Source organism: Chiloscyllium plagiosum, chromosome 7 (assembly GCF_004010195.1).
Source record: "Chiloscyllium plagiosum isolate BGI_BamShark_2017 chromosome 7, ASM401019v2, whole genome shotgun sequence".
Lineage (NCBI taxonomy): Eukaryota > Metazoa > Chordata > Chondrichthyes > Orectolobiformes > Hemiscylliidae > Chiloscyllium > Chiloscyllium plagiosum.
Window position 1 is genome coordinate 1,275,805 of NC_057716.1, and position 13,063 is coordinate 1,288,867.

Here is a 13,063-nt window from a genome sequence, read left to right on the forward strand (position 1 = left end):
TTTTAGCTCATATCATAGAGATGTTAGCTTCAAACCAGAGAAGACCACTTTTGCTTTCATTTGTAATTCCAATCAGCATATACTCTGCTAAACCTATGATGCCTGCACTGGCTTGACCACCTTCATCAGATGGAGAATGGCCATATACACAAAGAATTTTGTTAGGGTGAATTGACAACTGGGGTACACTTCCTGCACATCTACACCTCTGCTATAAGCATAGTTGCCATAAATACATGGTTGCCATGTGGGTGGCACAGTGGCACAGCAGTTAGCACTGCTGCCTCACAGCGCCAGAGACCCAGGTTCAATTCCCACCTCAGGCGACTGTGTGTGGAGTTTGTACATTCTCCTAGTGTCTGCATGGGTTTCATCCGAGTGCTCCGGTTTCCTCCCACAGTCCAAAAATGTGCAGGTTAGGTGAATTGGCCATGCTAAATTGTCCATAGTGTTAGGTGAAGGTGTAAATGTAGGGGAATGGATCTGGCTGGATTGCGCTTTGGTGGGTCAGTGTGGACTTGTTGGGCTGAAGGGCCAGTTTCCACATTGTAAGTAATCTAATCTAAGCTGTAAATGTGAAGATGGCAGGTGTTAACACTAGCAATTGGAGACAGTCGCTTACTACCAGGACCTCAAGAAGCTGTCTGAAGGGCAGTGGAAGAGGTGAGGAGAAATAAAATGTTCAGCTAGCTGAGAAGAAAGCCTGAAGAAAATGGAGACCAACGAAACATGCATCATCTAGACTCATTGCCTTCCTCTGCAGTAAATGCATCAGAGACTACCCCCCCAGAGTGGGGCTTCTGAGCCACTCCAATCAATACTTAACACAGAGTGGACAACCATAATGCAGATTATTGTCTTAGAGACAGAAAGCTGCCAGTCAGATGAAATTAGTCCAAGGAGTGAATAATTTGGATTCATTGCTACTCAGAATATTTTTGGGCATTTGCAGAATCTGTGTAACTTTATATATCCAAAGAACATAAAAGTTTCAGCATTATGCTACTGCTATGTCACTGTTCCTCCCAGGTTTTGCTGACTGACATTAGCTCCCAGTCTAGAATGGTTCCACTTTTAAAATTCTCATCCTTGTTTTCAAATCTGTTCATCACTTCATCCCTTTCTAATCTTGGAATCTCCTACTGCCATGCTAAGATTCTCTAAATTGTCTCCCCTTATCCAATTCTGGCCTTTTCTACATCCCCAGTTTCACCTCCTCACCAATGGTAGCTGTGCCTTCAACTAATCAACCTTTTGAATTCCCTTTCTCAACCTTTGTAGTTCTCTCTCTTTCTTTAAGATATTTCTTAAAATGTACCTCAATGTCTAAGCTTTTGATCACCTTTCATTTAATCTCCATATGTAATTAGATTCAAATTTAGTATGATAACATTCATTTGAAGATCCTGAGAAGTATTAATGTGATAAGTGTAAGTTGTTTGTGCTGTTATGAACATTTGTGTTATTTTAATGTCACACCAGTACAAACTGGCAGGTTAACATACTGCCAACTTAACTCTTGAGAGTTCAAACCATGTCAAGATTAATAAATGATTGTCTCCTCTCTTTGTGAAATGACCAATGCAATATGCATTCAGCTTACTCAACTCAATTTTGAGAGTGGGCGTCCATAGCACAAGATTGATGATAATTTGGCACAAATTAGCAATTACACTTGGAAAGATATGTAAGAATGACTGATGTAAGGAACTGAAGCATTCACGTAGTTCCAGTAAGAAATTGTTTTTTTTCTGAGATTGGAATACAATTTGAAAGTGAGAGCTCTTGTATTGCAGTGGTAGTGTTCCTACCTTTGAGTCAGGAGGCCTGGATTCTAGTTCCACCTATTCCAAACATATATATTAACATTTATGAACAATTTGATTCTAAACTATTTATAATTTGGAAGTTGTAATAAGATTTTAATCAGTATCTAACCTATCCTGCATCTGATTTGGAACATTATAACATTGCCATAAAATTCCAAAATTAGAAAGGTGTTTAATTTGACTTAATAATCAGTGAAGAACAAAGACTTTGTAAAAATGTGAAGCCATTGGTGAACCATGGTCTTGATAGATTTCCTGTCTCATTACCAGAATTCACTGAATACAGTGTTTGCAAACACAAATTTTGCCGATACATGAAAAGACAGTTGTATATACTTATTAAAGTCTAATACTCTGCACAAATGTTTTTTTAAAGCTAAAATTAATTTTGGCTTTGTCCTGTAGAATCCTCCATAACTGAGACAAATACTCTTATTTCAGGCAGTGCCAATTTTCATTACAACCTGTCGCCACACATCAGATGAAAATGTTGAAGGTTAGCTTGCTCTACAATTTTCTCTGCCTCTTAGAAGAAACGTGTTAATTTCAATTGACATCTCCTCAAACTATCCAGCTGATATCAGAAACTCAATTAATAAATAACCGATGAGTGATTAAACTGCTGCTTTTTTTCAATAATTTATTTTAAAAAGACAATTTATTGATCCATGAAATATTGACAGAAAACAAAAGTATTAAAGTCTATTCTCAAGCATTTTTGAAGTAATCCTAATGCTTGGATTTTGGGGTTAAAATTATTTGAAATGTTGTGTTCTCTAATCTGAAGCTTGAATTACAAAAAGCATTATGAATGTGGCAATATATTTAATAGGTCAGAATAGACTTGAACAAATCTATTCAAGATATACTTCATTTCTCACAGTAAAAACAATTAAATCCCACCTTAGTAACTGATTCAACCACGCAAGCAAACCATATTGTCCATGAGTTCTATTTGTGAAAGAAGTTTATTCTAAAATCTGACATACAACTCAACTTTTAAGGATAGCTTCCATATTTACTAACTTAACATGAACTAACATTAACATAGTTTAACACTAGCCTAAGAAAAAGGAAGAATTGAAAAGTGTTGCCACACTTGTAATGGCATATAGATGTATAGTTTATTTCCCTTACGTTCTTCTGGACAGCTTCAACATCGCATTGTTCATAACTGCTTAAATACTTGCAAATCAATCAAGAACACATGAACTGCATCAGAATTCACTTGGATTACTCATTTCTAAGCAGAAATCAAGGATTCAAGATTTTTTTCATGTTTTCCCCTTTAAGGGAAAGAAAACGTTTACTTAAGCATCTCGCAAGATTTTCAATGTACATCTAAATTTAGCAACCGTATTGCTTACCCTCTTGACTAATGCCAGCAATGTACTAGGGAATGCCAAAACCAAACCTGATAGACATTAAATGCCTTTCCTTTTTTAAGGGCACCACGTAAGCACAGTCGATGGGCAGGAAGGAAAGAGGAAGAGTAGGATCCAAATATTGCCAATTAAGCCTGACATCACCCATTGCGAGCACGTGTCGCCATTCGCTCAGCTGGGACACACCACGTGGTGGTCCCACCTGTCAATAGTCAGCAGCCACGCGCAGCCGGGGCCCTCACAAGCGCGAGCGGGGACGCGCTAAGGTATGCGCGGGCACGTGTGCCGGTGGCGCGCACTGGGGGGTGCGCACCTGCAGGGTGGCGGAGAAGCTGCCGAGAAGGGCCAGGGGGCGAGAGAAGGTGTTGGTCTCAGATAAAGAGGAACAGCCGAATTGCCAATAGAATGTAAAGGGAAAGGATGTGTTTGCTTGAATTTCCCTGTTCCACATTTGTTATAGTACGAAGAAGATAGCAAGGGATTATTCCATTAGCTCTGTGTGAGTACTTTTCTAAACTGTATATTTAGTTAGCCGATCATTTCGAGTTGCGACTCGACAAGAGTGAGGTTGGTTGAGGATCGGCTTGAAGTGTCCTAAGGAGCTGGCGACTTGCACAAATCGTGCTGGGGAGATGTAACATTCGGCATGTTTACTCACTTAAAGGCAGTGTCTATTTTATGTAACGGTGTTACTGCTAGCAGTGCACAGCGAGAAAGTCACATTTCTGAAGTACGAAAAATAGAGATGAACAACATGAACTGGAACTTTGACAGTCTTCTGGAATATACCGGGGCCACCAGGCTTATATGACTAGGACTTGCAGCGATAATATGCCTTGTAAAGCGCAATATCTCCAAATTTGGTTAACTTTGATTAATTTATTGTTATGGAACTGCTGGAGAACTGGTACCCTCTTACTTGCTTATTGCAACGTATTCAACACAATGTGCAAATTTATCTGAAATAGTATTTATTTAAAAGGATAATAATGTGATCGTATAAATTGCCAATACCTTTTTTTTGGTATTTTAGTAATATTCAGCAAACAATTTCAAACCTTGACGGAAAATATTTTTCAGGTGAACCCGTCAGAGAAATAGATACTTTTTGATATCCTCTTGACCCACCGCGCCTGTCAATGAATGTCAAATATTTCTATGTGGGTAAGGAGAGGAGGTCCGGTATTGATACTATTATTATGGAACAGAAATTTGCACTGTCATTGATGCTACAGATCAGTGGAAGTCACTATTTATGTTCATTACTCAGTCTTCTGAATTAGCATTTCGATTTAGCTACACTTGGTTTGAAAGCTGAGTAAGGTTACAAAGTCTATTCTTTTTTTTAAAATGTTGCATCACACGACAAGACCAGACCTAAACTTGGCCTTTACCCAATAACAAAAACTGTTAGAACTAACAAACGAAAGTTCTCAGCTAAAATTAAATACAAGTAGTTCTTGAGATGTGTTTCTTTCTGTTTTAAGAGTCCAGGCGTGTCAGATGTAACCTCTAGAAACTTTAAACAAACCCAGAGGGTTCGAGCCCATAATACAAATAACATCAATAATATGAAAGGTTATTTTTGAACCAGTTTAGTTTTGTTTGAGTTACCAGTTCTAAGGTAATCGTTAAAACGTTTCTGATTTTGCTGAAAATTACAACATCCGAATTTGCTATTCATGTTCCCATAATGCATAAAAGGGATACTAGTTGAAACTTGGACACCAATTTTATCAGTTGCTAATTCAATGATCGTAAGACAAATGTTTGTTTCATAAACCTAGAATTGCGATTATTTCCCTGCAATACAATTGTTTTAAAGATTTGATTTGAATGAATGTATTCTATTATATTGTATATTCTACCTCTCTCTATGCTGTATATATGCTTGAAATAAGGAAGTATGCAATTTTTGTGCCACGCGATTTAATTTAGCTGGGGCTCTGGACTGCTTGGGCCAGTGACCCAGTGTTTTGTCGGTCTTGATGGGAATCGTAATGCAGATTGAAAAGATTCCAGTTAATTCAAACAGATGTTATTCACAAGGATGAATGAAGAGTGTGGGAATATTTTTGAGTCTGAACATTTGACCAACTTGCTGAGCAACGCCCTCTTAATTGATACAGTTATTATGCATGCAGTATTTGGAAAGACCTTCAGATGATCTGTTACACTGTACATTCCAAAATAAAATCAAAAGGTCTTGCAAAATAGTGAGTTTTAAAATCGTATATTTAATAAAATAATTGCTTTTAACGTGAATGATATAATGACCCGAGCCGAATAATGTACAAGAATGACTTTGTACAATGTCTTATTCTACAAGAGACTCTATTCTGTCATCAACCACTGTTACCTTTCTTGGACTTCAAGAAAAAAGATCACCACCACAGTGCACCCATTGCGATATCGCATATTGCCCATATTCGGTTCAATTCATCAGTTACTTTCTTTCATACTATTGAGTATTTAACTTCAGATACAGCAAAAGCAAGCACCTTTATTCAATGAGCACATAACGTAAGTTGTATCAAATCTTGCTCTTGGTAGGCATGTTATATCATACCAACCATGGAAAAAGATGAAAAGGAAAAAAAAGAAAACATTTACAAAATGAATGCCATGTACACATTATTCAACGAACATACGCAGTCATATCAAATTCAGTTTTTACAACTTTGTAGCAACCAATTCAGTTCTCTCTATTGGCTTGCCGTAGTGCAAACTGTATTGTTGCCAAGGCAGAATTCAAACAGGGTCTTAACACTTATCAGACTTGTGGTATCCTGTCCATTTTGCCTTAAACATTGTCCACAGACATAGTGCTTCTGTTAGCTTCGAAAGACAGTCCATCTGTCCCATAATGCCAATGCATAAAATTCAAGTTTAGAGTTGTTCAGACGACATGATAATGTAAATGCTCCTGTTTATCTGAACAGAGTTAAATATTGAAGTCGAATGTTAATATCTGCTGAAAATACACGAATATTGTTTTTATGTTGGCCGATGCCAAGTAATTCTCTGAGCTGAGAAATTAAGTGTCAAGTCTATGCCAGAAAGTTTCTGGACTATTTTAAGAACATGCAATGGCACTTTTTTTTCTATTACCGAATACCTCTTATACTTTTAACCAATTCATCAAAGCTGGGATTGGAATTGTTCATACATATTATGATTTGGATGAATTTGTATGGGATGTTCTGTCTTGCTAGAAATGTATACTGGCTCCTCTTGTTTGAAATGGAACAGTGGACTGGACCGTTGAATTCAATATGTGTGTTGGAATCTTGCTGTTCTCGTTCGGCCCGTGTTATTACTTTCTTTTGGGTGGGAGCAACACAAATACAATCTCTTCTTTGCCTATTGCACAGTACTGGGTGATGCAGAAAATCGTTGACACGACCGTATTTCGCTCGTCCAGTTGTCGGGACGTATCACGTCTTTTTTTGGTCGTTCTCAAGAGCAACCACAGCGATCCACTACCATTGCTGGTATTTTTCCATAGATGATTTGTTCTCTTCCGTTAAAATATAACATATTAATAGGGGACATCTTAGTCGGGGTGCAACAGGGTCCAGCCGAACCTCTAGGATTGGCCTGCTGTACGAGATGGGTATGAGGGAATTTTTGCAGGAACATGTACTCGCATTGTCCTGAACAATAATTGGCTTTGTATCTTTTGGGTGCTATTATCCAGTCCCAACCGAAAGCCTCAAAGTCCACTGTGAGGGGATAACGACAACAGCGAGATTCAGTCGAGTGTTCGTCACAGTCAAGACCAAGGTTTCTTCTGGACCGTTTTGATGTTTCCGTTACCTTTACTTCGAGGAACGGTTGCTGTTGATATAAAAGGAATTGTTAAAGTAAACTCTTAACCTCAAACACTAGCACCCTATTTCCAACATCTCGGAACCGTAAAAGTACAGTTACATTTCTGTTTTTTCCTGTAATGTAGAAGCACCTTAGTTTTCCTCTTACGCAACGCAGCTACTAAAGCTCTTAAGGAAAGACCGAAGGATGCAGGAACAATGGACAGATAGAAACCTAACGCAGGAGATCCCATCAAAAGCGTCAGTAATCAGGCAGTATGCGTGCAAATGTCTGACCCTCCCCGAAACAGTTACACAAAATACTTGGTTCCTTAATATATACATAAATATCTACCGTATAGTTAACTGTATGGCCAGGGTTGGACGCAAAGTACACCGAAATCTGATATTTGATACCGTGCTATTTGATATCCAAATTTTCTTCTCTAATTAGATAAATACAATTTTGGTTTCAATTCATTTTGGTGTTATCTCTGCTTAATCTTAATTTTGCAATTAGAATCGCTCATTTCTAAATCGTTGGAACAGAATGATCTTTTTCTTTGCTTCTAAGGAATCAGCATAGTGAGTTATTATTACTATTTTGTTCAAATATTCTACAGAAATGCATACATACTAAGTAAGAAGGATGTTAAAGGTCCTGGACGTTTGGAAAAATGCAATCGTCATTTTCGAAAACCGTTATTAAACATTGAAGCATATTTGAATTAAATATGCTGGATTTAATCTTGAAAATAAAAGTGCGCATTATTCGAATTCGAATACTTACATTATTTAAATACTGAGTGGATATTAATAACTTTTGGCTATAATTATGATATTTTCTGTTCCTGCACTTACTAGAAAAACTTGTTTGATTTTGAAAATGCTCAAGAAACTGAAGTCTTCAGTTCTTAAGAAGGCTCAAAATGCTAATCCTGCTTCTCACTTCACAGATGCTGTCTGTCCTGCTGAAACTTTTCAAACATCTCAAGTAAAGAAGAAATTTCTCGAGAAACTCAGCAGGACTGGCAGCATCTGTGGAGAAAGAAACATGGTTAACTTTACGACTTCTCCGAGAACAAAAGATGTCAATTTCTACAGCATTATCTGCTTTTATTTCAGATTTCCAACATCCGCAGTATTTTGCTTTGATTTGTTTAACTATGAAATGGTCATACGTATTTCCCGTAAATTTGCTGCAAGGAATCACTCCACTATAAACTTTATAGTTATTTCTAAACTATTGAGAGAGTTCAAGAAACGTTTTCTATCATCCACATTGCATTACCGTTAGGATATCGATAAGGTTCATGGAAAACTGTCACAAAACTAATTTCAAAACTATTTCAAAACGTGGTGAATACTATGCCGGGGAAAAATCAATATAATAAATCACGTCAGAAAAAAAACATTGTCATAAATAAGAACGAAATTATGCTGTAACGTTCTCCTAAAATGCATCTTCTGTCCCCCAACTCCCACTAAGCGCTTCGCAGATCCGATCGTTTGGGTGAAGGCCATTTCTGCTCGAGACTTACTCTTGGAATAGCAACCCTAGTTCTTCGTGTTTTCATTATCTCACTCTGTAGAGATCTTTATTTATTAATGGAACGATCCTTTTGACCATCTGTTAAAATGAAATGTTGCCCCCTGGTTTGGAACAGTTTCCTGTTCAGATAATTTTGCTCAACGCCCCCACATTTTAGGAATATCGCAGCTTGTGATGTCATCAGAAATGCTTTTCTGTGAAAGATCTGTACATGTTTCTACCCATCTGGAGCAGCACATGATATAGTCTAGTGGCAAAATGTGAACTATTCAGCAGTTTATTCTAAGTGTGAACTTTTAATACTAATACGCGCATTTTGCGTGATAGGGAGTTGGATTGTATGAACTTTTGTTTTAATACCTATTATTTCCAAATAGTTGTTTCCCTGTGAAATTAACTTTCAGATATGTGATGACGGTTTACTATGTATTTCAGTCCTTTTCTTACTTCTGTCTTTTGCTAGCAGATTACTCTATCCTCGGATATTCTTGGGGCATTCTAGTGAAGTAGTTTGAACTCAATCGAAAATTGTGTTTGCTAATAGTAAGATTTGGGAAATTAAATTATGCACCTAAAGTTGTTTACGTCCTTCTAATGCACTGTACTGTATTCGTTGTAATTAATCAAACTAAACAATATTGTAATTTGGAACTACACGGCATAAAGGTATATTGTTGTTCCTTTCAACCACAAATGATTCGACTTCAGATTTCATTGCACATTAACTTTCCTCAGATACAAAATACTTTCTTACAAGTTCATCACATAAAGTTGTAAAGATCGACTTCCACTTCTTTCGTCGTTTTGGATCATTCAGATCAGAAAAATATTACACTGCACGCATTTCCATGTGTATCAGTTTTGAAACGTTGCAATAAATCAATATGCCAAATATGACACTTTGATAAATGACTGCTGAGATTATTCTATAATGATTGCCTTTGTCTGATTTTACATAATTAGACACAACAACAAATGCAAAATTTAAACCATAAAAACCTGGAAAACAAGTGAACTGGAATTACATTCGTAAATGTATAATGGTTGTGCAACTTTGTGGACCAAAATAAAATCCCTTTATTTTTCCACTAGGAATGTGTTCTGAAACTTTAGTATCTTGGCCACTTTGAGACAGCCTAATTTGAAAAACCTTCACAATATTTTACCCCGTAGACAAAATGTAGTTATTGTTTCTTATAAAATAGGTATTGTTTTCGTAATACGTTTCATTATATCGACTAGTAGTTAAGCTAGGTTTGTTTCGTGTGGCTTTTATTTATTAATATTGGAAGGGTCACTGCCATACCATCCGTATTGTTGAAATGGAGTGCTACTCACCAATCCTTCCTCCCCGACTCCTGGGGAGGTGACAGCCAGATCGATACCGTTGATGTCAGACGCATTGATTTGGATGCCCCAGTTCGATTCAGGTTGCTTGAGCCAGTTTTGTAGTACACGTTTGAAGTCTATACTTTGCCAATGGCCAGTGCCGGAGTTAATGTCGAATTTTAAAGAGCGAATGGGTGTGTGGTTAGTCCATTCTTGTCCGACTGGCTTTAGTCGCAGAATCTGCATGAAGACTGTCGTCGTTTGCTTCACTGGTCGCAGGTATATCCAGAGATGGGCTTTGACTACTTTATTGAACTGCATTTTGGGGCTGATCTTGAAGGAACAACATTTCGGTTTGTCATCGACTTGGACACTAGGTTCAGCTTGAACAAAGAGGTTTAAAAATGTGTACGTGAATGATGTAACTTCAATCTATTCAAGAATTATACATCAAATACAAAATCGAATTAAGTATCATTTCGACCTCATGAAGCAAATTGCACGCACACTAACAATCAAGGAAGATCTTGGGGTTCATTTTGGTAGTCATTATTGAAACAAGGGAGTAAAGGTTAAATGTGAAAGCAGACTTAACAATAAATCCAAATTAGGGGAATGCATCTGATGGAAACAAGCATTTCACACATTTTGATTTCTGTAAAGAGAAATGAATGAATGAATGGATTAAAAGAAACGTCTGTTTATGGTGTAAGATTTAATTTCTATTTACATTTAAGCTGTTTGAATGACTGATCGAATTATATTTTCACTTGCAATATGCCAGAAATCAATTGATACTGAACGCAATACAGAGTTATAATCATACAACATAGAAACAGGCCCTTCGGCCCACCATGGCTATGCAGACCAACAAACACCAAACTACAGTAATCCCATTTACCTACTCTTGGTGTAGTTTGGTGATTATTGGTCGACATAGAGGTATACAATAAAATATACACACCGATTATATATCGTAATGTGTTCAACATGTGTATTTGGCAAAAAGATAGTAAAATCAACCCATAATTGAGAAGGTTTGTTGATCCGTTTGGTCATCCTTTCTTTAATAAAAATCATTTAAGGGTGCACGACTGTAAATTGGTCTCAATCTTATTTTTTTTGAGTGTATATTAATCTCCCATTTTTTGCAGATGTAGCACTTAGTATCCAACACCGGCTGACAGAGCACTTAGGCAGCTGCAGTTACCCGTCACATGCTTTGCAGTTAAAATGACCCTAATGACACGGTGAGGTCATGACACCATTTGCTAGTAGCTATTAAGTTATTCCTCTACAATGAACACTAATATGCCTTTGGGACAATAGGATCTTTCTTCCCAGCCATCCTTGCAAGAAGAAAATCAGTTAACTATATTGAAAAAAATATAAACCATTGTTATGGGAACAGTGATGGAAACCACAGAGTTTTAAGTTAGAACATAAACTGCTCAAATGCGTAATTAAAACTCTTTCTGAAGAACTCACGTAATCCTCATTAGTTACATTCATTTGTTTCACTGCAGTAGTTTGAGGAACCGTTTGCAAGGCCCTCACTCGCCTAAGGTTCAGAGGGTCGCCTACAGCGAATAATAACTTCTCCTGAGCGAAAGTATAATTTGATAGCGCAAATGAAGTTTTGCATTGTTAGCTCTTCAAAAATTGCGCTTTTATAGTCCTCGGTTATAAACACGGTTTCCTAAGTTTCAGGTGTACAGGAACTATAAACTGTTGCTAGTTAAGATCTCCTTGCTTAACTCCAACAGAGCGTGTTTGTGAGTTCTTCTGAATAGCTATAACGTGGACAAATAAAGATTCTTTTTTCCCCTTAAAGTTTACACTTCTCGTTAAGTGAGTTACGACCTTAGTATGTTGGTGCGTATTGTAAAGGAAAGGGAAGCCTTTTGAAACAGAATAGATGAAAAGATCACAATGAGGTCGCGATTTCCATGGCCAATAAAATCTTTGTCGTGCCGTTTGCTTTAAGTGCAACACACATAATAACCTACAACCAGCAATATTAGTCTATCAATTGAGAGCAAATGGTGTAAACATTATGGCATCGTACAAGTTAAAATGTTGTATTAGTTGTTATTTGGGGAGAAAAGTTAGTTTACTGTTGATATGTTACTTATACCGGCCTACTTACGCTCCGTGGCCATGGTGATGAGAGTTTCAGTTGTAGCATGATAATCGTCCTCTTCTAATAAGGCGTCATTATTATCATCCCCTTGGATATCATATTGATCAAGTAGTTGTTGGAGAGGAGGAGCTTTCGGTAAAAGTTGGTTCACTGTATCCCGACTAATGTTGGGCGCTTCTTTGAGACGCAGTTTGCTCAGAATTTGCGATTTAATAGATTCCAGTCTCAGTGCCTTATTCTCCTTCCTCCACCTACAAGCCGAGCACTCGGACACGTTATAGTCACTGTCTGGCCCTTTCTCTAGCGATTCCGTTTTAATATCTGTCAAATTCGCGTGAGCACCATCTCTACCACCTACTCGACCAAGTGCACCAAAGAGAGCCAGGTAAATTAGCACTTGTGATGTTTGCATGTTCCCAGGTCTTGAAGTGAATCCTCTTCTGATTCCAGTTAAAAGTTTGCTAGAGCCTGTTGGGCTGGGATATGGCCAAGCACACTGGTAAATCTCATATATTCCAACACGGCTTTTTATACCACAACTTTGGCTTCACCATTGTGTCGTAAAAATCAACGATTGGCTGCTGTGCCAACAAAGAATCTAGCTGTCAGAACTGAGACCCTTCTCTGTCACTCACAGCCAAAGCAGCGTCATTATTTTCAACTTCGCTCGTGTGTTTATATCGCCTGTTTATTCCAATGAATGTTAACCGAAACAATTCACACAAAGCATCGTAAGGTGATCCTCTTTACTCACACTCCGGAAAATGTTTCGTTTCAGAACGCCAAATCTCACGATCCCCGACTGCTAGGCGTAATATTCAGTCTTTGTTTCCAATTTTCTACAGTTTTCACGGAACATCTTTTCCCCAGTTGAGACGGATTCTCCCTCATACACTCTCTCACTCTCTCTCTCTTTCACCTCGTAATTATGGAATGGTCCAGTCTTCCGAAAGTTAGACCGCATTCATTCAGTAACAACTCCTGCATACTTTCGATACACAGCTGGGTGTCGT

General features: G+C 37.7%; 1 protein-coding gene across 1 annotated transcript; it reads right to left on the bottom strand.

The window, feature by feature from the left end:
- Nucleotides 1-5,431: 5,431 nt before the first annotated feature.
- mstnb (myostatin b) lies at nt 5,432-12,673 on the bottom strand. The gene is made up of 3 exons (XM_043692855.1): nt 12,057-12,673; nt 9,917-10,290; nt 5,432-7,054 (listed from the first exon to the last, which is right to left on the bottom strand). Exons 1-3 carry the CDS (start codon nt 12,460-12,462, stop codon nt 6,674-6,676), a joined length of 1,161 nt encoding a protein of 386 aa, XP_043548790.1. The 5' UTR covers nt 12,463-12,673; the 3' UTR covers nt 5,432-6,673.
- Between the last annotated feature and the right edge of the window lie 390 nt (nt 12,674-13,063).